The sequence below is a fragment of the Mirounga leonina genome, unplaced genomic scaffold (assembly GCF_011800145.1).
Source record: "Mirounga leonina isolate KUSES-001 unplaced genomic scaffold, KU_Mleo_1.0 Mir_366, whole genome shotgun sequence".
Lineage (NCBI taxonomy): Eukaryota > Metazoa > Chordata > Mammalia > Carnivora > Phocidae > Mirounga > Mirounga leonina.
Genome location: NW_023270709.1, coordinates 7,733,472 through 7,753,898, shown reverse-complemented (window position 1 = coordinate 7,753,898; position 20,427 = coordinate 7,733,472). Strand labels below are relative to the sequence as shown.

Here is a 20,427-nt window from a genome sequence, read left to right as displayed (position 1 = left end):
AGATGTCCATCGACAGATGAATGGATAAAGAAGAGGTGGTATATATATACAATGGAATATTATGCAGCCATCAAAAGGAATGAGATCTTGCCATTTGCAACGACGTGGATGGAACTGGAGGGTATTATGTTGAGTGAAATAAGTCAAACAGAGAAAGACATGTATCATATGATCTCACTGATATGAGGAATTCTTAATTGCAGGAATCAAACTGAGGGTTGCTGGAGTGGGGGGTGGGGTGGGAGGGATGGGGTGACTGGGTGATAGACACTGGGGAGGGTATGTGCTCTGGTAAGCGCTGTGAATTGTGCAAGACTGTTGAATCTCAGATCTGTACCTCTGAAACAAATAATGCAATATATGTTAAGAAAAAAAAAAGAAGAAGAAGGTAGCGGGAGGGGAAGAATGAAGGGGGGGAAATCGGAGGGGTAGACGAACCATGAGAGACGATGGACTCTGAAAAACAAACTGAGGGTTCTAGGGGGGAGGGGGGTGGGAGGATGGGTTAGCCTGGTGGTGGGTATTGAGGAGGGCACGTTCTGCATGGAGCACTGGGTGTTATGCACAAACAATGAATCATGGAACACTTCATCTAAAACTAATGATGTAATGTATGGGGATTAACATAAGAATAAAATAAAATTAAAAAAAAAGAAAGGCATGTCCTTGAGCAAGGAGGCAGCCCCCAGTTGAGGCAATTCCCAAAGGAACTGACAGCTGGAGGCCATCTGTACTCCCATCAGCCAGGGTCCTTGGAGAGGCTCCTGGGACATGCACCTCAATGACCATCACAGGTCTTTTTTATTTGAAACAAAGGTAAGAGACATGACTTGCCCCCGGCAACATATCTAGTCAATAGCAGAGGGTCACAGTCCATTTTTCCATCAGACTAGTTAATCTAAACTGTGCTATGAGATCAATGCTTTCTAAATGGAAGTCCAATGTTTAGCAAGACTGTGCAGAAGAAGGGCTATAAATCCTGAAGGACAGAAAGTGAAACTAAAACATTAGAAATCCTAAACCCCCGTTGCTTTGAAAGAAACGATCAGCCAAATATGATACAAAATATTGGGGAAACAATTTAGAAACATTAAAAATGACAGCAAATGCCACAAGCATGAAAACAGTCTAAAGGGTTATTTTATTTCTTTCTAATTCCAAACTGGTAACATCTCTCAGCCTTAGGATGCTGGTGCAATTGAAATGTTAGCAGAAAATAATAAAACTGCTTTGGAGAGGCGGGGGAAAAAAAAACCCCAACACTAAAGCAGCTGTAATAACAACAAATTGCCACAAGGAAATAGTGTGTTCTGATTTTTAATTTTGCTTTTCAAGAACAAAGGAAGGTGATATTAATAACAACAACATCAAAAAAGTGGAAAGCAGGCTTAGACCATAAAAACAAATATATAAAGAATTATTGGATAATTCTGAGCCCTGCTGAGGCAGTTACTGCTCATCAACTAAGTAAAGAAAGACTGAATCTGAAGTTTTAAATTATCTTTGTTATTTAAACTGTAACTGCATATGATGTAGCAAATAGGGCTCTACCCCAAGCTAGCTATAGGAGTCAGGGTATGGGGAGAGTCACAAGGGAATGCCTAGGGAGATGCCCAGGTTTTTCCTTTTTGGTTTTTTTGACATCATGGCTTTTGTAGACCTCACAGTCTCTGAAATACTACTTAAATGATTACTTTCTATCTTTTCAAAAGAGCTAACCTCTAACCTGGGCTCAAAAGTCAGACCAATGGGCTAATAAAACCGGGCTCAAACACTTCCTGGCTGTGTGATCTTCACAGCACTGCATTTCTCCATGTGTAGGTTCCACAAAAAATAGAGATTATAATCATAGATGCAGGTCAAAACAAAAAGATCCGTGTGCAGACTTTGACACTGTTAATTATTATCTCTAGCACTGTCATTACCATAATTAAAGCTATTATTAATCTAAATGACACCCAGGTTGTTTGTACCTGGACAGGTTTACCAAGGAATTTTTCAGAAACTAGCACCCCCGCCCCCCAAAAAAGAGTTAAATGATCCTCTGAAATGCCTGAAGAACATGACACTTCTGTTCAGAGTGCAGAAGAAACAGCCAAGAGTCTTGAGGGAGTTGTTAAGATTCAGCGTGAACCGTAGGAGAGCGCACAGCACCTGTTTCTTAGGATACATACCTCCTTGTCCTTGTAGTTCATAACATGGACCTGGGTTTGACTCACCTTCCCACCCTGCTTAGCATCCAACCCAAGAAGCATCTTAGCAGATGTTCTATACATGCAAACACACCTGGGGACAAGCTCACACACCCCTCCCGGCGACAGCTCCCTTGGCCATACATATGGCAAAGATACGCCGGGGTTAGGCGAAGATGTGTCTTTAAGGATTTTCAGGGTAATTGGCTACTGTGTGAATGGGGTTAAAAATAATCTCATGGCTGGAAGGAAAGAAAAAATAAAAGGCTTTTCTCACAGATAGACTTGAGTGCACTGAACAACACGTATTCTCCAAACTAGTTGGTTTTTTACTTCAACGCCATATTCCACAATTCTGCCAACTCAGTCTTACAAACAAAATGTGAATTTGAAGATTTATAAAATAGCGACTCTCATCTGTAATGAAACCTGAAACCTAAAAGTCTAGGCTAATAGCATTTTTAAAATAAAGCAAAAATAAAGCAAATAAAGCAAATTGTCTGAAATAGAGAGGCTGCAACTTCACTACTCTTTCAAAAGTTAAGATTCTCAATTCTTGGCCATGAACATGCCCATCATGTAAGATAGGCACCACAGTCAGAGAAATCATACACTGCAGAAATGTTCTCTTATAAGGAAAATTGCTACCGGGAAACTTTCACCTCAATGCATGATTTTGAATGCTACTCGAATACAAATATTAAAAATAATAACGTAAAGGAAATCCAGCACCAGATTCAGAGAAATAATCCCCTAGGCCCCTGGGAAGGTTTTATAATCTATACAAGGTCTAGAACATTGTTTTCTTTTTAAAATATTTGCTGGTACTCAGAGAGGACATGAAGCTACCATTGACACCCATCTGACTGCTGTGCTAGTCTGGTAGAAAGCCACATCTCATCTCATGAGACAAAATAAAGACAAATCAACTGTAACTATTGTTCTTTGATTGTATTGTATTTCTACCCTGTTTTTATTGCCGTGTCCTCATTTTTCTTCCCTTTATTTTTTTTTTCATATTTACACATTTATTTACTATTTTCTCCTCACAAGGTACCTTTCACATATGTTACCTCATTTTATTCTCAGGGGAAACAAGTATTATTGCCTTGGCTTTTTAAAAGTTCTAAGAAAACTGAGGCTTAAAGCATTAATTGACCTGTTAAAGATTTCAAAGTGGAGGAAAGAGAACTTAAATTTAATTTTTCTGATTGCACACTACCATCTCTCAGTGGACACGAGATTTTTTTTTCTGTTAACCATTTTTCTTCCTTTCTCTTTTATTCTTCATTCCTTAATGCTGTAGAGCTGTGTGCTTATGCTCAATGACTAGCGTCAGCTCTGACTTCCTCCAGCCGGGAACCTGTCCTGGCGCACATGCCAAATCTCAGAGGAGGTGCCTCTCCTACATGCTCCCATAACACTTCTGCTTCCCAGTGAGAGGAGTCAAGCTTCATGGCTCCTTGAAAACAAGCTATTATGTCTCACTTATTCAACACCGTGATGCCTGCAATGTGCTGGAAATCCAATGGTGCTTCCTGCTCCAAAAAATAAAAACCCACCCCCAGAGAGAGCTTAGATGAGCACATAGAAGAGGCAGCACCTCTGGGACTCAGCATGAGCACCAGGAAAGGTCCCTGGTTAGTGGACATCTGAGTTGACACTAGAGGATAAATAAGAATTCTCCAGTTGGGAAAAAAGAAGAAAGAATTACTCAGTTGAAGGGTAAAGGGGCTGGGAGGACTAAACCAGGTGGCAGGGGAAGAAAATAATGAAAACTAACCAAATAGGAAAAACACAAATACTAAGCTTTTAAGAAAGGAGGCCACCTGCCTATTCAGAACCACTCAGTAATCTAACGAGGTGGCAGTTCCTAAACCTCATCAATAGCAAATCATTTGATGACAGAAATGTTTTGCAAGGCCTAAATAAAGAGGGCTCTAAAAACAATTCTTTCCATGGTTTGACAGTGGGAAAATTCAGATGGTCCTCAATCTGTTTGTAAAGCTACTGGAGAAGGAACGCTATCTCTCCCTCCAATACTACCATCCCTTCTACCCTAACCTGCCTCGAAAATGGCCTGAACAACACAATCCATCTCCCTCCAACACAAATCCTTTCTTTTATCATGAAGGTAAAGAGAAACTGGTTATAATAGGATTTTCCCATCAGCAATCTCTACCTGAAAACTGTTTCACTATTACATCATTTTAATACAAAATATTTCATACCAAGAGACAGAAAGAGAAAATAGCAAACATCCATTCACCCACCATTCAGTTTTATGAAATCGTAACATTTTGTCATATTTAACTTCATGTCTTTTTGATTTTAATAAAACACTATGAACACACTTGGAAGCCTGATTTGTACCTCCTCCCTAATACCGTTTTCTGCCTGCTGGAAATAGACAGTAGCAGGAAGTTGATGTACTCTTTTTAAAAGGACAGGAATATAAAGAATATACAGGATTATTTAGTGGTTTCTTAAATATTACATTAACTATTCATTTTACAATACAGCAGTGGAGATGCTCCAATAAACCTTGCTAAAACAGGGCAGCAGAGGCTTAATGAATTAGAAAAAGAACCTTTGTAAATACAATTTGAACTCACACATAAGTAGGGAAATCTGGAGGTACAAAAAAATAGACATAAATTAATAGTAGGTGAACACTCAACTTCCAGCTGGGGGAATGATAACTGAGACTCGTACATACAGCCAACACTGTGTATTTCATCCTATTTTTCTGTTATCTTTGTCAACATTTACAAATGTTAGGTATGTAGGTTTTCACATATGAAAAATGACAATCAATAACTCACAGTGGTTTTCATTTGCTTTTCCCTTGTTACTAATTAGGGTGAACATCTTTTCCTATGTTCATTAGTCATTCTAGTTACACCATTTGTCACCTTCACCAAATGTCTACCCATTTCTTAGGTTGATTTTTTGCTTGTTTATTTGGAGGCGTTCTTTATATATGCTGAATGCTTCTTTGACATACCACTATGCTCCTATTAGAATGTCTAAAATTAAAATGATTGACCTGGGTGACTCAGTCAATTATGTGTCTGACTCTTGATTTCGGTTCAAGTCATGGACTCAGGGTCATGAGATCAAGTCCTACCTCAGACTCCACACTGAGCATGGAGCCTGCTTAAGATTCTCTCTCCCAAGACATGTATCATATGATCTCACTGATATGAGGAATTCTTAATCGCAGGAATCAAACTGAGGGTTGTTGGAGTGGGGCGTGGGGTGGGAGGGATGGGGTGACTGGGTGATAGACACTGGGGAGGGTATGTGCTCTGGTAAGCGCTGCGAATTGTGCAAGACTGTTGAATCTCAGATCTGTACTTCTAAAACAAATAATGCAATATATGTTAAGAAAAAAAAGAAGAAGAAGAAGAAGAAGCTAGCGGGAGGGGAAGAATGAAGTGGGGGAAATCGGAGGGGGAGACGAACCATGAGAGATGATGGACTCTGAAAACAAACAGGGTTCTAGAGGGGAGGGGGGTGGGAGGATGGGTTAGCCTGGTGGTGGGTATTGAGGAGGGCACATTCTGCATGGAGCACTGGGTGTTGTGCACAAACAATGAATCATGGAACACTTCATCTAAAACTAATGATGTAATGTGTGGGGATTAACATAAGAATAAAAAATTAAAAAAAAAAAAAAAGATTCTCTCTCCCTCTCCCTCTGCCCCTACTCACCTCTCTCTCTCTCCCTACAAAAAATAAATAAATAAAAATAAAATAAAATGATTGAACATACTAAGTGCTGTTGAAGACATAGAGCAACTGGAATTTTCATACACTATTGAAAGGAATGTAAAATGGCACAACCACATCAGCTAACAGTTCAGTGGCTTCCTAGAAAGTTAAAATACAACTACCATATGGTGTAGCCATTCCACTCTTAGGTATTTACCAAAGCAAAATAAAAGCATGTGTTCTTACAAGGACTTGTGCATGAATGTGCATAACTTTACTTGTAATAGTGAAACACTGGAAATGATCCAAATGTCTATCAATGGGTAGATGAATAAACAAATATGAATGTGTAGATGAATAAATAAACTATGGAATGGAATACCACTGAGCAATAAAAAGAAATGAACTACTGATATACACTACAATATGGATGGATCTTAAAATAATTATAGTAAGCCCCACCCCACCCCCAAAAATAGGGTACATATCATAGGATTCCATTTATAAAAATCTAGAAGGTATAAACTAATCAATAGTAACAGAGGGTAGATCACTGATGTCCTGGGATAAGGAACTGTAAGGAAGAGCAGGAAGGAGAGATTACCAAGGAACAGAAAGAAACTTTTTTGGGTGATAGATATGTTCATTATCTTGATTCTGCTGGTGGTTTCATAGGTGCATACATATGTCAAAACTCATAAAAGTGTGTACATATGTTCAGTTTCCTGAATGTCAACTTAGCAGCTTGTACATTTTAAATATGTATCGCTTATTTTGTATCAATTATAACTCAATAAAGCTGTTCCTTAAAAAATTTTGTAAGAATAGTAGGAGAATAAAAGAGAATCCTAACCATGCTAGGCTTCTGTCTTCTAAACATCCTTTAAAAAATAGGTCACGATTGGAGCGCCTGGATGGCTCAGTCAGTTAAGCGTCTGCCTTCAGAACATATCACGATCCCAGGGTACTGGGATCGAACCCCACATCAGGCTCCTTGCTCGGCCGGGAGCCTGCTTCTCCCTCTCCCTCTGCCTGCCGCTTCCCCTGATTGTGCTCTCTCTCTCTCTGTCAGATAAGTAATTAAATCTTTAATAAATAAAATAAATTAAAAAATAAAATACAGGTCACAATTTAAAAAAAAAATCCCCTAACCTTCTCTTTACATGTTTCTAAAAATAAGCAAAATACTGTCTCAATAAATTAGAAATAGTGAAGGGGGTGGGGGGCATTACAGACAAAAAACTATCCTGGAGATATAAGGGAGAGTGAGTGACTAAAGTGAGAATCCAGGTCTTAAAAAGATTGTTCTTCCTCCAGGAAATTCACTGTTAATATGTTTGCTATTGATAACAGTAATCAGTATGCCAACATACAAAATCTTCCACTGGGCCAACTCACATGGTTGAGAATCTTGCCCCATCAATCCAAGTACTATATTAATGATAATGTAGTAATAAAATAATACTAATCAGCCAATAGACTTTCTCTCCACGATCCTAATCCATTATCATTCTTATCAAAGGTTGTAATCATTTTTCTTTCTCAAGCTAATTCCATTTTCATGTCCTCCTGCTCCTCAAGTGAAATGAACCAGCAAATCCATAAGTTCTACCTCACGGAGGATGAAAAACACTAAGCCACAACTTAGACTAAAAAAATCTAAGCACACCTAGACTTAATGACTTCAAGAAAGATGGTATTTGTTAAATATTTAATCCCCCAAAGAAAGACAAAGTCATTTGATACCTACCATCTCCAAAAATATGTGTCACAAGTTTGGTAAGTGTTTGCTTAAGGTCAAACTCGATGAGCTTCATGGCCTCCATGGTATGTGTCTCTTGTTTATAGGCAGAGCGAGAACTCTGTTCAAAGAGCTGTAGACCTTCTCCATCCTTCATGCCAGCAAATAACTGTAAACCAAGAGAAATAACATGCATAAATAAAAATAGTATCCTGGCCAGCCTACATGAAAAAACATAGTGTGGGAATAAAATTCGTTAAGTCTTCTAGTCAATGAACATACTGAAAGTAACATTCATTTACTACTGACTTTGAACAAAGCACTGTGCTACATGTAATGGAGAGTCTTTAGGGAATTAAAAGACGCTGTTCTGATCTTTTCTCATCTCTTCATTTTACTTTGACTTAACTTACAGCCATTTCCTCAAAAGAGACATTATCTTCAATGCTAGTGCAAATATCAGTGAATCAGGCTTTCAGACTCTAAAATTATATTCCTGACCATCCTACAGAGTCCTTACAGTGTGACCTGAGACTATGTAAGAAAGTATAATCCAAGAATTAAATTCTGTAAAGTTCATGAAGGCAAGAAGCATGTTGGACTTTGCTTAACCTTGTTATCTCCAAAGCCCAGGACAGGACCTGAAACATATTTTTGCCATTTACTATTGGAGTGAACTAGGACAAGTATTACGGTAAATAAGTTTCAGGTAATGATTTGTAAAGTAGATATAATAACACTAAATTAAGAGACTTTGTGATAATTAAATAAATATATGAAAAGCATAGCACATTGCAATGGCTAAATAATTTTGATTATCATCACAATCATTATTAATCACACCTGTTATTAGTCATGAGCTGTTTTACCACTAAAATAAAGTGTCCCCATCTTTAACAACAAAGCAGATCTTCACCTTCTAGGAGAGGACTCAAGATGGATAACTGAGCAAATGAATCTATCATTCTTTCCACCTAACGTCCAAAGAAATAAAATTTTTTAAATGTTTTAACAAAAAAAGTCAACTGCTGTTTCCAGTAATATTGGGCTGAATAATTAGGACCTCATAAATCTACTAGAATATACAAAAATTCTTAAAAGCATAGAACTAACACAATAGAGAGGAATAACTTAAAACTGTACAAGAAAGCACAAAACCAGAAAGAAAAAAAAAAAAGCCCAGCATAAGCCAGACAGGAACACTGAGAATATTTACATATCCAGTGTTATCAACTGAAAAGCTGAATGTTGGTTGTGACAGCTTACCATGGCAAATGAGGCTCAAGTGAAAGTCCACAGTGCCTGACCAAGTTGGGCTATCAAATAAATAGTCCTAAAGGACTTACCCCATGATAAGGATGAATACAATATTCTTGTACAGACTTGCAGTTAGGGGTCACATTACCTGGGCAAGAGATAGAACCTCAGGCTGTGAACATGGACTAAGGCAATCACAGACTGATAGCTCCTCTAAGTGCCCAGCAAATCAAACCAAAATCTTCTCAGAAAAAAATTCTGCCATCCTAGAACTCAAATTAGTCCTATGAGAGCTGAAGACAATGCAGCTGCCAAAGTCTATGCCTTTCACCACCTATTCTAAAAGTAACTGAGAACAAAAAGAGCAAATAAAACTATTAAACACCATGCCCTCACATGAAACAGACAATGCCCACATTTTAAAATGATTGCTCGTAAAAAGGAAGGAAGGAAGGAAGGAAGGAGGGAGGGAGGAAGTAAGTCAGGCACGCAAGTTAAATAAATCCCAGAGAAAAGGAGCTATTATATTTGCATCCCACTTATTACCTTTGAGATAAGTCAGGGCAAGCTGAGAAAAATAGAGGGGAAGAGAGAAAAGGGGAACTAGTGAGGTATTAAAGTTGATCTAAAATCACCACTAGAAAGAGTAAGTGCCATAAGTGTGAAAGTACTACAAGTATTCTAGGAGATGTGACTAGGGACAAGGAAGGGACAGCATGACCAATTAAAAGTGACAGTCCTCAAAAGGCATAGTTACAAGGGAAGAGAAAAAGATGAAAATTACGAAAGACATCCTTTGGCAACTGGGTGGGGAGGAGTAAAAAAAAGCAAAAGAGAAAACTTAGAGTTCCATAAAATAAAGCAAACCTAAACACTTACAGGATTTATAAAATCATTCCCTTCCCCACCTCACCAAAAAAAATCCAAAAAACACAAAAAATTCCACTGAAAACTCTGCACTTTGCTGCACTAACAGAAGAGGGCACCAAGACAACCTACAAATCTCCTGAACAACCAAAAACCCACAAAAAGTAACAGAAGAAAATGAAATAAAGCTACAGAGAATTATTGCTGCCCCCCACAAAATCAGGAAACCATTCAATACAGTTGAACTGATGAAAATATAACCCTTTTCCCTTTTCCTCAAAAAGAAAGTCAAGAAGGTTAACATAATACTTCAAGACTAAATTAAATACACTAAAACAAGCATTTGGGGGTATAAATAATTGCTTGAGTCAGAAACTCAAAAATTAAGACAAAAATGTATGGAAAACAGGAAGAAATGAAAACAGAGTTGATGGAACTAAGGAAGGAAAGAGAAGAAATTTATCTCAGAATGGAAGTCTAAATTATGAAGTACACAGGAAAGAAAGGCCTCACTAAAGATTTAATCAGGGCATTGAAGAAAAGCAGGAAGACAACCAAGGTAAGAACAATGAGGTGAAGAAAGAAGAGTCAGAGAGAAAGTGGTGGAAACGGAAGCCATGCAAAGAAGGAATAACATGTATATAATTCGAAGTCCCTGAAAGAGGAGAAACAGAACACAAGAGCAGAACTATTGTGCACTAGATAAAATAAGTACTTGAGAAAATACACCTGAGAGGACAAAACACAAGACATATGTTGGTAAACACTACCAGACCTAAAAGATGAAGAGGAAAAAAATCCCCTAGGCCTCCAGGCAAAATGATCAAATTAATTGGAAACGCAAAGAAATTAGACTAGCATCAGACTCTTCAAAACAACATACAAAACAGGGCAATGATGGAGCTATATTTTCAAACAATTCAATAATAATAAATTTTTTTCAAAAAACAAAGAAAAAGTTATGAACCAAGAATTTTATACCCAGCAACACTGGCTTTTGCATATCAGGTCTATAGAAAAAGCTGTAAACATACAAGAACATGGGGAATTTCACATTAAAGAGCTCTTTTTGAATTCACCAAAGCATCTTATTCAAGCAAAAGATAACCCAGCACACATTAAATATGACTAACACATTAATGTATAAAATTATAGATTTGAGACTAAAAGAAAGCACAAATAATGGAACAAGAAATGGAAGGAGAGGGAGTAGAAGTGAAAAATGAAATACACACATTGGTTACTGTATACAAGATAGGTAATAGTTAAAGACCACCTTTCAAACAAACTAGTAAGTTAATCAAGAAAACAGTGAAATGACAGCTTTAAAAAGCTGTAAATACAAAAGTTACCGTTAAAACAAAACTATGAACCTTTTAGAAAGGCAAAAAATAATTTAAAAGCAATATAAAAACAAAATAAGAGGGAGGAGCAACAGGAGATTGAAGAAAAGAATAGCAGCAACTCTCCAAACAGAAAACCGACCACTGTCTGGAAGGTAGGACATGCAGAGAAGTGAATCTGAGGCGCTATTCAGGAGGATAGATGGCTGGGGAGGGGGCCTCCATTGGCCTCTACTGGCAAGTGATAGAGCAGCAGAGCACAAAATCGGAATTTTAGAAGTCGGCGCTGCTGAGGGACGTCGCTCCAGTGGCTAAGAGGGGGGTGGAACCCTCACTGGGGCAGTGTGGTCTCAGGACCCTCGGGGTCATAGAGAGACCAGCGGTGCCTGAGTGCGGCAGAGCTCCCAGGTATCAGAGCAGGGAAGCTGCTGCAGAGACGGAGCCGAGGAGTGAGCTCTCAGCTCGGGGTTGCCATAAACCGTGATCCGCGGCACAGTCGGGCCACTGCTCCTCCAGCAGGGACCCAACAAGCGGCAGATCCGGGGAGACTCCCCTTCCTCCCCCGGGAGGAGCGGCACGGTAGCGCAATGCAGAGATCTGCAGGGTTTGGAGACTCCACATAGGGTCGGGTGCCAGACAAAGAAACGCTCAATCACAGGCCAGGCGGGTGAGCACAGAGTGCGGCTGGAGACCGGGGAGACAGGAGTGACTGGCTGCTTTTCTCTGGTGGCTCACTGAGGAGTGGGGCCCCGAGTTCTCAGCTCCTCCGAGGCAGAGATTGGGAAGCCGCCATTTTCACTCCCATCCTCCAAAGCTGTGCGGAAAGCTTGTAGGGAACAAAAGCTTCTGAGAGCAAACCCAAGCAGATTACTTAGCCCGGACCCAGCAAGGGTGGGGCAATTCTGCCTCTAGCAAAGACATTAGGGAACCACGGCAACAGGCCCCTCCCCCAGAAGATCAGCAAGAACAGCCAGCAAAGACCAAGTTTCCCAATGAATGAGAACGGCAGAATTCAAGCACTACGGGAATACTGCACATAGAATTCATGGCTTTTTCCCCATGATTCTCTAGTCTTTCAACATTAATTTTTTTTTAACTTTCTTTTTCTTTTTTTTTTTTGTTTTTCAATTTTTCTTTTTCCCTTTTTCAACCAACATCTTATCAATTGCTTGTTTACAAAATCTTTTTTATTTTTCATTTTTAGAGTCATATTCTATCCTTCATAGTAGTTAACCTTATTTATTTATATAAATATATATATATATATATATGTTTTTCTCTCTTTAAAATTTTGGGATACAGTTTCTTCTAATAGACCAAAATATACCCTAAATCTCTAGTGCATGCCTTTGTTCTAGTCTCCTGCCTGATCACATTCTCTCCCTTTTTTTTTTTAAATCCTCTTCTTTCTTTTTTAAACCAAATTCTTATCTTATCAATTCCTTTTATAAAATCATTTATAATTTTCATCTTTATACTCATATTCCATCCGTTCACCATACTAACCCTTATTTTTGTACAATTTTGTACAAGAAAGATTTTCTTTCTTTAAAATTTTGGAAGGCACTTTCTTCTAACAGACCAACTGCATTCGGCTCAGGTCATGATCCCAGGGTCCTGGGATCAAGTCCTGCCTCGGGCTCCCTGCTCCTTGGGAGCGTTCTTCTGTCTCTCTCTCTCTCTCTGTCTCTCAGGAATAAATTAAAAATAAATAAATAAATCTTCTAACAGACCAAAATAGGCCCAAAATCTAGTGTGTGGCACTGATCTATGCACCAGCCTGATAATATTTGATCATATTCTGTTTTTTTCTTTTTGTCTGTTTTTATCTTTTTCTTTTTCCTTTTCTTTTCTCTTTCTTTCCCTTTCTTTTCCCCCGGTTTCAGGTCTCCTCTGATTGGTTTACTGTATATTTTTGGGGGGATGTTGTTAGACTGTTAGAATGTTGTTCCCTCATTCATCTACTCTCCTCTGGAAAAATGACAAGACAGAAAAAAAAAACTTCAAAAAAAAGAACAAGAGGCAGTAAGACTGCCAGGGACCTAATCAATATGGACATTAGTAAGATATCGGAACTAGAGTTCACAATGATGATTTTAAAGATACTAGCTGGGTTGAAAAAAGCATGGAAGATATTAGAGAAACCCTTTCTGGAGACATAAAAGAACTAAAATCTGACCAAGTTGAAATCAAAAAGGCTATTAATGAGGTACAATCAAAAATGGAGGCTGTAACTGCTGCGATAAATGAGGCAGAACAGAGAATTAGTGATACAGAAGACCAAATGATGGAAAATAAAGACGCTGAAAAAAGATATAAACAACTACTGGAACACGAGGGAAGAATTTGAGAGGTAAGTGATACCATAAGATGAAACAATATTAGAATAATTGGGATCCCAGAAGAAGAAGAAAGAGAGAGAGGGGCAGAAGGTATATTGGAACAAACTATAGCAGAGAACTTCCCTAATTTGGGGAAGGAAACAGGCATCAAAATCCAGGAGGCACAGAGAACCGCTCTCAAAATCAATAAAAATAGGTGAACACCCTGACATCTAATACTAAAACTTACGAGTCTCAGAGACAAAGAGAAAATCCTGAAACCAGCTCAGGAAAAGAGATCTGTAACCTACTATCCACAGAGACCTGGCAGGCCAGAAAGGACTGGCAGGATATATTCAGAGCACTAAATGAGAAAAATATGCAGCCAAGAATACTATATCCAGCTAGGCTTCATTGAAAATAGAAGGAGAGATAAAAACCTTCCAGGATAAACGAAAGCTAAAGGAATTTGCAAACACGAAACTACAACAAATACTGAAAGGAGTCCTCTAAGCAAAGAGAGAGCCTAAAGGCAACATAGACCAGAAAGGAACACATACAATATACAGTAACAGTCACAATGTACAGGCAATACACTGGCACTAAACTCCTATCTTTCAATTGTTACCCTGAATATAAAAGGGCTAAATGCCCCAATCAAAAGACACAGGCTATCAGATTGGATTAAAATACAAGACCCATCGATATGCTGTCTGCAAGAGACTCATTTTAGACCCAAAGTCACGCCCCAGATTGAAAGTGAAGCGGGGGGAAGCCATTTATCATGCTAATGGTCACCAAAAGAAAGCTGGGATGGCAATCCTTATATCAGACAAATTAGATTTTAAACCAAAGACTACAATAAGAGATGAGGAAGGACACTTTATCTTATTTAAAGGGTCTATCCAACAAGAAGATCTAACAATTGTAAATATCTATGCCCCTAACATGGGAGCAGCCAATTATATAAGGCAATTAATAACAAAAGCAAAGAAACACATCGACAACAATACAATAATATTGGGGGACTTTAACACCCCCCTCACTGAAATGGACAGATCGTCTAAGCAAAAGATCAACAAGGAAATAAAGACTTTACATGACACACTGGACCAAATGGACTTCACAGATATATTCAGAACATTCCATCCCAAAGCAACAGAATACACATTCTTCTCTAGTGCCCATGGAATATTCTCAAGAATAGATGACATCCTAGGTCACAAATCAGGTCTCAATTGGTACCAAAAGATTGGAATCATTCCTTGCATATTTTCAGAACACAGTGCTTTGAAACTAGAACTCAATCACAAGAGGAAAGTCGGAAAGAACTCAAATGCATGGAGGCTAAAGAGCATCCTACTAAAGAATGAATGGGTCAACCAGGAAATTAAAGAAGAATTACAAAAATTCATGGAAACCAATGAAAATGGAAACACAACTGTTCAAAAGCAAAGCTGGCGGCATCCCAATTCCGGACTTCAAGCTCTATTACAAAGCTGTCTTCATCAAGACAGTATGGTACTGGCACAAAAACAGACACATAGATCAATGGAACAGAATAGAGAGCCCAGAAATGGACCCTCAACTCTATGGTCAACTCATCTTTGACAAAGCAGGAAAGAATGTCCAAAGGAAAAAAGACAGTCTCTTCAACAAATGGTGTTGGGAAAATTGGACAGCCACATGCAGAAGAATGAAACTGGACCATTTCCTTACACCACACACAAAAATAGACTCCAAATGGTTGAAAGACCTCAATGTGAGACAGGAGTCCATCAACATCCTAAAGGAGAACACAGGCAGCAACCTCTTCCACCTCAGCCGCAGCAACTTCTTCCTAGAAACATTACCAAAGGCAAGGAAGCAAGGGCAAAAATGAACTATTGGGACTGCATCAAGATAAAAAGCTTTTGCACAGCAAAAGAAACAGTCGACAAAACCAAAAGACAACCGACAGAATAGGAGAAGATATTTGCAAATGACATATCAGATAAAGGGCTAGTATCCAAAATCTATAAAGAACTTCTTAAACTCAACATCCAAAGAACAAATGATCCAATCAAGAAATGGGCAGAAGACATGAACAGACATTTCTGCAAAGAAGACATGCAAATGGACAACAGAAACATGAAAAAGTGCTCAACATCACTTGGCATCAGGGAAATCCAAATCAAAAACTCAATGAGATACCACCTCACATCAGTCAGGATGGCTAAAATTAACAAGTCAGGAAAGGACAAATGCTGGCTGGGATGTGGAGAAAGGGGAACCCTCCTACACTGTTGGTAGAATGCAAGCTGGTGTAGCCACTCTGGAAAACAGTATGGAGGTTCCTCAAAAAGTTGAAAATAGAACTACCATATGACCCAGCAATTGCACTACTGGGTATTTACCCCAAAGATACAAATGTAGGGATCCGAAAGGATACTTGCACCCTGCTGTTTATAGCAGCAATGTCCACAATAGCCAAACTGTGGAAAGAGCCAAGATGTCCACTGACAGATGAATGGATAAAGAAGAGGTGGTATATGTATACAATGGAATATTATGCAGCCATCAAAAGGAATGAAATCTTGCCATTTGCAACGACGTGGATGGAACTGGAGGGTGTTATGCTGAGCGAAATAAGTCAATCAGAGAAAGACATGGATCATATGACCTCACTGATATGAGGAATTCTTAATCTCTAGAAACAAACAGGGGTGCTGGAGCGGTGGGGGGTGGGAGGGATGGGGTGGCTGGGTGATGGACATTGGGGAGGGTATGTGCTGTGGTGAGCGCTGTGAATTGTGCAAGACTGTTGAATCACAGACCTGTACCTCTGAAACAAATAATACATAATATGTTAAAAAAAAAAAAAAAGAAGAAGCAGAAGAAGATAGCAGGAAGGGAAGAATGAAGGGGGGGAAATCAGAGGGGGAGATGAACCATGAGAGACTATGGACTCTGAGAAACAAACTGAGGGTTCTAGAGAAGAGAGGGTGGAGGGATGGGTTAGCCTAGTTATGAGTATTAAAGAGGGCATGTACTGCATGGAGCACTGGGTGTTATACTCAGTCAGGGAATCATGGAACACTACATCAAAAACTAATGATGTAATGTATAGTGATTAACACAACATAATAAAAAAAAATAAGTAAAAAATAAAATAAAATATACCTGGTGGAGAAGGAAATATGCTGAATATAAAATAATACATAACTACACAATATTCTGACAAAGTTGAGACCAAACATATCAGGCATATCAATATGTGTGAATGGACTTGATTCACCTCATCTAAAAGAAACAAAACAAAACAAGACATTAAATATGATCACAAAGCAAGACCCAACTATATGCTGTTTACAAGAAACACACCTAAAACAATGTTAAAAATAAAGGAACAGAGAGAGGATAACAAACAAATGGAAACAAAACATTAAGCACAGCAATCATGAAATCAGAAATGGTAAAATGGAAGCAAAAACAAAAAAAAAACAAAAAAAAAAACTCAACACGAAAAAGAAGACATATTAATTCTAAAATTTTCAAATCACGGGGCACCAGCAGCTCATTTAAGCATCTGACTTCGGCTCAGGTCATAATCCCAGGGTCCTGGGATAGAACCCCACATCAGGCTCCCTGTTCAATGGGAAACTGGCATCTCCCTCTCCTGCTCCCCCTGCTTGTGCTCACTCGCTCTCTTTCTCTCTCTCTCTGTCAAATAAATAAATAAAAATCTTTAAAAATAAATAAAATAATATTTTCAAATCATAATGAATACATAGTACTTATCAATATTTGCAAATCAAATAAGACAGTAACCACAATATTTAGAAAAATCCTTAGGAGATGCAAAAGACACACTTAGACACACTAATACTGGGAGAATTTAATACACCATTCTTAGTATAAAATCAAGTACACAAAATCAACTAAGAAGACAGAAGGCCTAAAAAACATAACTAATAAAGGGAATAATATATATATATCTTGCTCCCCTAACATATAAAATACACTTTCATCTCAAGCACCCAGACAACATGAACAAAAATTGATCATACATCAGACTGGAATAAAAATGTAAGTATGTTCCATTAGGAAGAAATAAGAAGTATGTCCCATAATAAGAAATAATAAGCTACACTCTGACTGTAATACTACAAACTAAAATCCATTAACAAAAAAGAAGAAAACATACAGGCCCTTCTACATGGAAATTAAAATAAAGAAAAAGAAAGAAAAAATTTTCTAGGCAACAACAAGACAAAGGGAAATACCCAAATAAATAAGGAACTTTTAAGAATTGAGAAAATTTCACTAGAAAAATGGGTAAGATACACGAGTACACAATTCACCAAAAAAAAGATATGAAAATTACCCTTAACATGTGAAAGATATTCAAAAGAGAAATGCAAATTAAAACAACACTGGCATATTATTTCTAATCTATGACATTAGTAGAAATTAAAAAGCAAACCACAGGGTGGAGCAAGATGGTGGAGGAGTAGGAGACCTGGATTTCATCTCCTCTCAGGAATTCAGCTGGATAGGGATCAAACCATTCCGAACACCTACTAACTCAACAGGAGATCGAAGAAAAGAATAGCAACAACTCTCTCATCAGAAAAGCGACCACTTTCTGGAAGGTAGGACGTGCGGAGAAGTGAATCTGAGGCGATATTCGGGAGGATAGACGGCGGGGGAGGGGCCTCCGTCGGCCGCTTCTGGCAAGTGATAGAGCCGCGGAGCACACAATTGGAACTTTTAGAAGTCTGCTCCGCTGAGGGACGTCACACTGGTGGCTAAGCAGGGCGTGGAACCCTCATGGGACAGTGTGGTCTCAGGACCCTCGGGGTCACAGAAAGACCGGGGGTGCCTGAGGGCGGCAGAGCTCCCAGGTATCGGATCGGGGAAGCCGGCTGCAGAGGCGGAGCCCAGGCGCGGGCTCTCAGCTCGGGGTTGCCATAAATTGTGATCTGCGCCACAGTCGGGCCCCTGCTCCTCCAGCAGGGACCCAACAAGCGGCAGATCCGGGGAGACTCCCCTTCCTCCCCCGGGAGGAGAGGTGCGGAAGCGCAATGCAGGGATCTGCTGGGTTTGGAGGCTCCACACAAGGTCAGGTGCCAGAGATAGAAACGCTCGGTCACAAGCCGGGTGAGCATGGAGTGCGGCAGGAGACGGGAATATGGGAGTGACTGACGGCTTTTCTCTGGGGACTCACTGAGGAGCGGGACCGCAAGTTCTCGGCTCCTCCGAGGCGGAGATTGGGAGGCCTCCATTTTCACTCTCAGCCTCCAAAGCTCGACAGAAAGACTGCAGGGAACAAAAGCTCTGGAGAGAAAACCCGAGCAGATTACTTAGCCCGGAAGGGGGCGAGGGGGGGCAATTCCGCCTCCAGCAAGACTTTTGGAAACCACGGCAACAGGCCCCTCCCCCAGAAGATCAGCAAGAACACTCAGCCAAGACCAAGTTTACCCATCAATGAGAATGGCAGAACTCCAAGGCTAGGGGAATAATGCACATAGAATTCATGGCCTTTTTACGATGATTATTTAGTCTTTCAAAGTTAATTTTTTTTAACTGTCTTTTTTTTTGGGGGGGATTTTTCTTTTTCCCTTTTTCTACCAACATCTTATCAATCACTTTTTAAAAAAAAAAAATTTATTTTTCATTTTTATTTTTCATTTTTAGAGTCATATTCTATCCCTTCATAGTAGTTACCCGTATTTTTGGCATATATATATATAAGTTGTTCTCTCTTTAATATTTTGAGATAGTTCCTTCTAACAGATCAAAATATACCCTAAATCTCTAGTGTATATTTTTTTTCTACTCCCCTGCCTGATCACATTCTCTCCATTTTTTTTCTTTTTTCTTTTTTTAAATCCTCTTCTTTCCTTTTTCAAACAACTTCTTATCAACTCCTTTTATAAAATTTTTTATAATTTCCATCTTTACAGTCATATTCCATCCCTTCATCATATCAACCCTTATTTTTGTACATATGTAAGTTTTTCTTTCTTTAATATTTTGGGAGGCACTTTCTTCTAACAGACCAAAATACACCCAAAATCTAGTGTGTGGCACTGATCTATATACCAGCCTGATCATATTTGATCACATTCTGGTTTTTTTTTTTGTTTTGTTCTGTTTTTGTTTGTTTTTATCTTTATCTATTTCTTTTTCTTTTTTTTCTTTTTCTTTTTTGTCTCTTTCCGTTTCTTTTCCCACTGCTTCAGCTCTTTTCTGATTTGTTTAGAGTATATTTTCTGGCAACATTATTACCCTGTTAGCAGTTTGTTCTCTCATTAATCTCTTCTCCTCTGCACAAAATGACAAGAAGGAAAAAATCACCTCAACAAAAAGATCCAGAGGTAGTACCGACTGCCAGGGACCTACTCAATATGGACATTAGTACGATGTCGGATCTAGAGTTCAGAATCATCACTTTAAAGATACTAGCTGGGCTTGAAAAAAGCATGTAAGTTATTAGAGAAACCATTTCTGGAGAAGTAAAAGAACTAAAATCTAACCAAGTAGAAATCAAAATGGCTATTAATGAGGTGCAATCAAATATGGGGGTGCTAACTGCTAGGATAAATGAGGCAGAAGAGAGGACCAGTGATAGAGAAGACCAAATGATGGAAAATAAAGAAGCTGAGAAAAAGAGAGATAAACAACTACTGGATCACGAGGACAGAATTCGAGAGATAAGCGATACCATAAGACGAAACAACATTAGAATAATTGGGATCCCAGAAGAAGAAGAAAGAGAGAGAGGGGCAGAAGGTATAATGGAGCAAATTATAGCAGAGAACTTCCCTAATTTGGGGAAGGAAACAGGCATCAAAATCCAAGAAGCACAGAGAACCCCTTAAAATCAATAAAAATAGGTCAACACCCCGACATCTAATAGTAAAACTTATGAGTCTCAGAGACAAAGAGAAAATCCTGAAAGCAGCTCGGGAGAAGAGATCTGTAACCTACAATGGTAGAAACAT

At 38.9% G+C, this 20,427-nt stretch overlaps 1 protein-coding gene across 10 annotated transcripts in view; it reads right to left on the bottom strand.

Annotated features, from left to right (window-relative positions):
* The window catches only part of FARS2 (phenylalanyl-tRNA synthetase 2, mitochondrial), a 616,343-nt gene that overhangs the window by 424,430 nt on the left and 171,486 nt on the right, over positions 1 to 20,427 (bottom strand). For all 10 annotated transcript variants that reach the window (XM_035030777.1, XM_035030780.1, XM_035030779.1 and 7 more), the window contains one exon: positions 7,660 to 7,819. In XM_035030777.1, the coding sequence (XP_034886668.1) occupies positions 7,660 to 7,819 (160 nt within the window). The remainder of the gene's footprint in view (positions 1 to 7,659; positions 7,820 to 20,427) is intronic.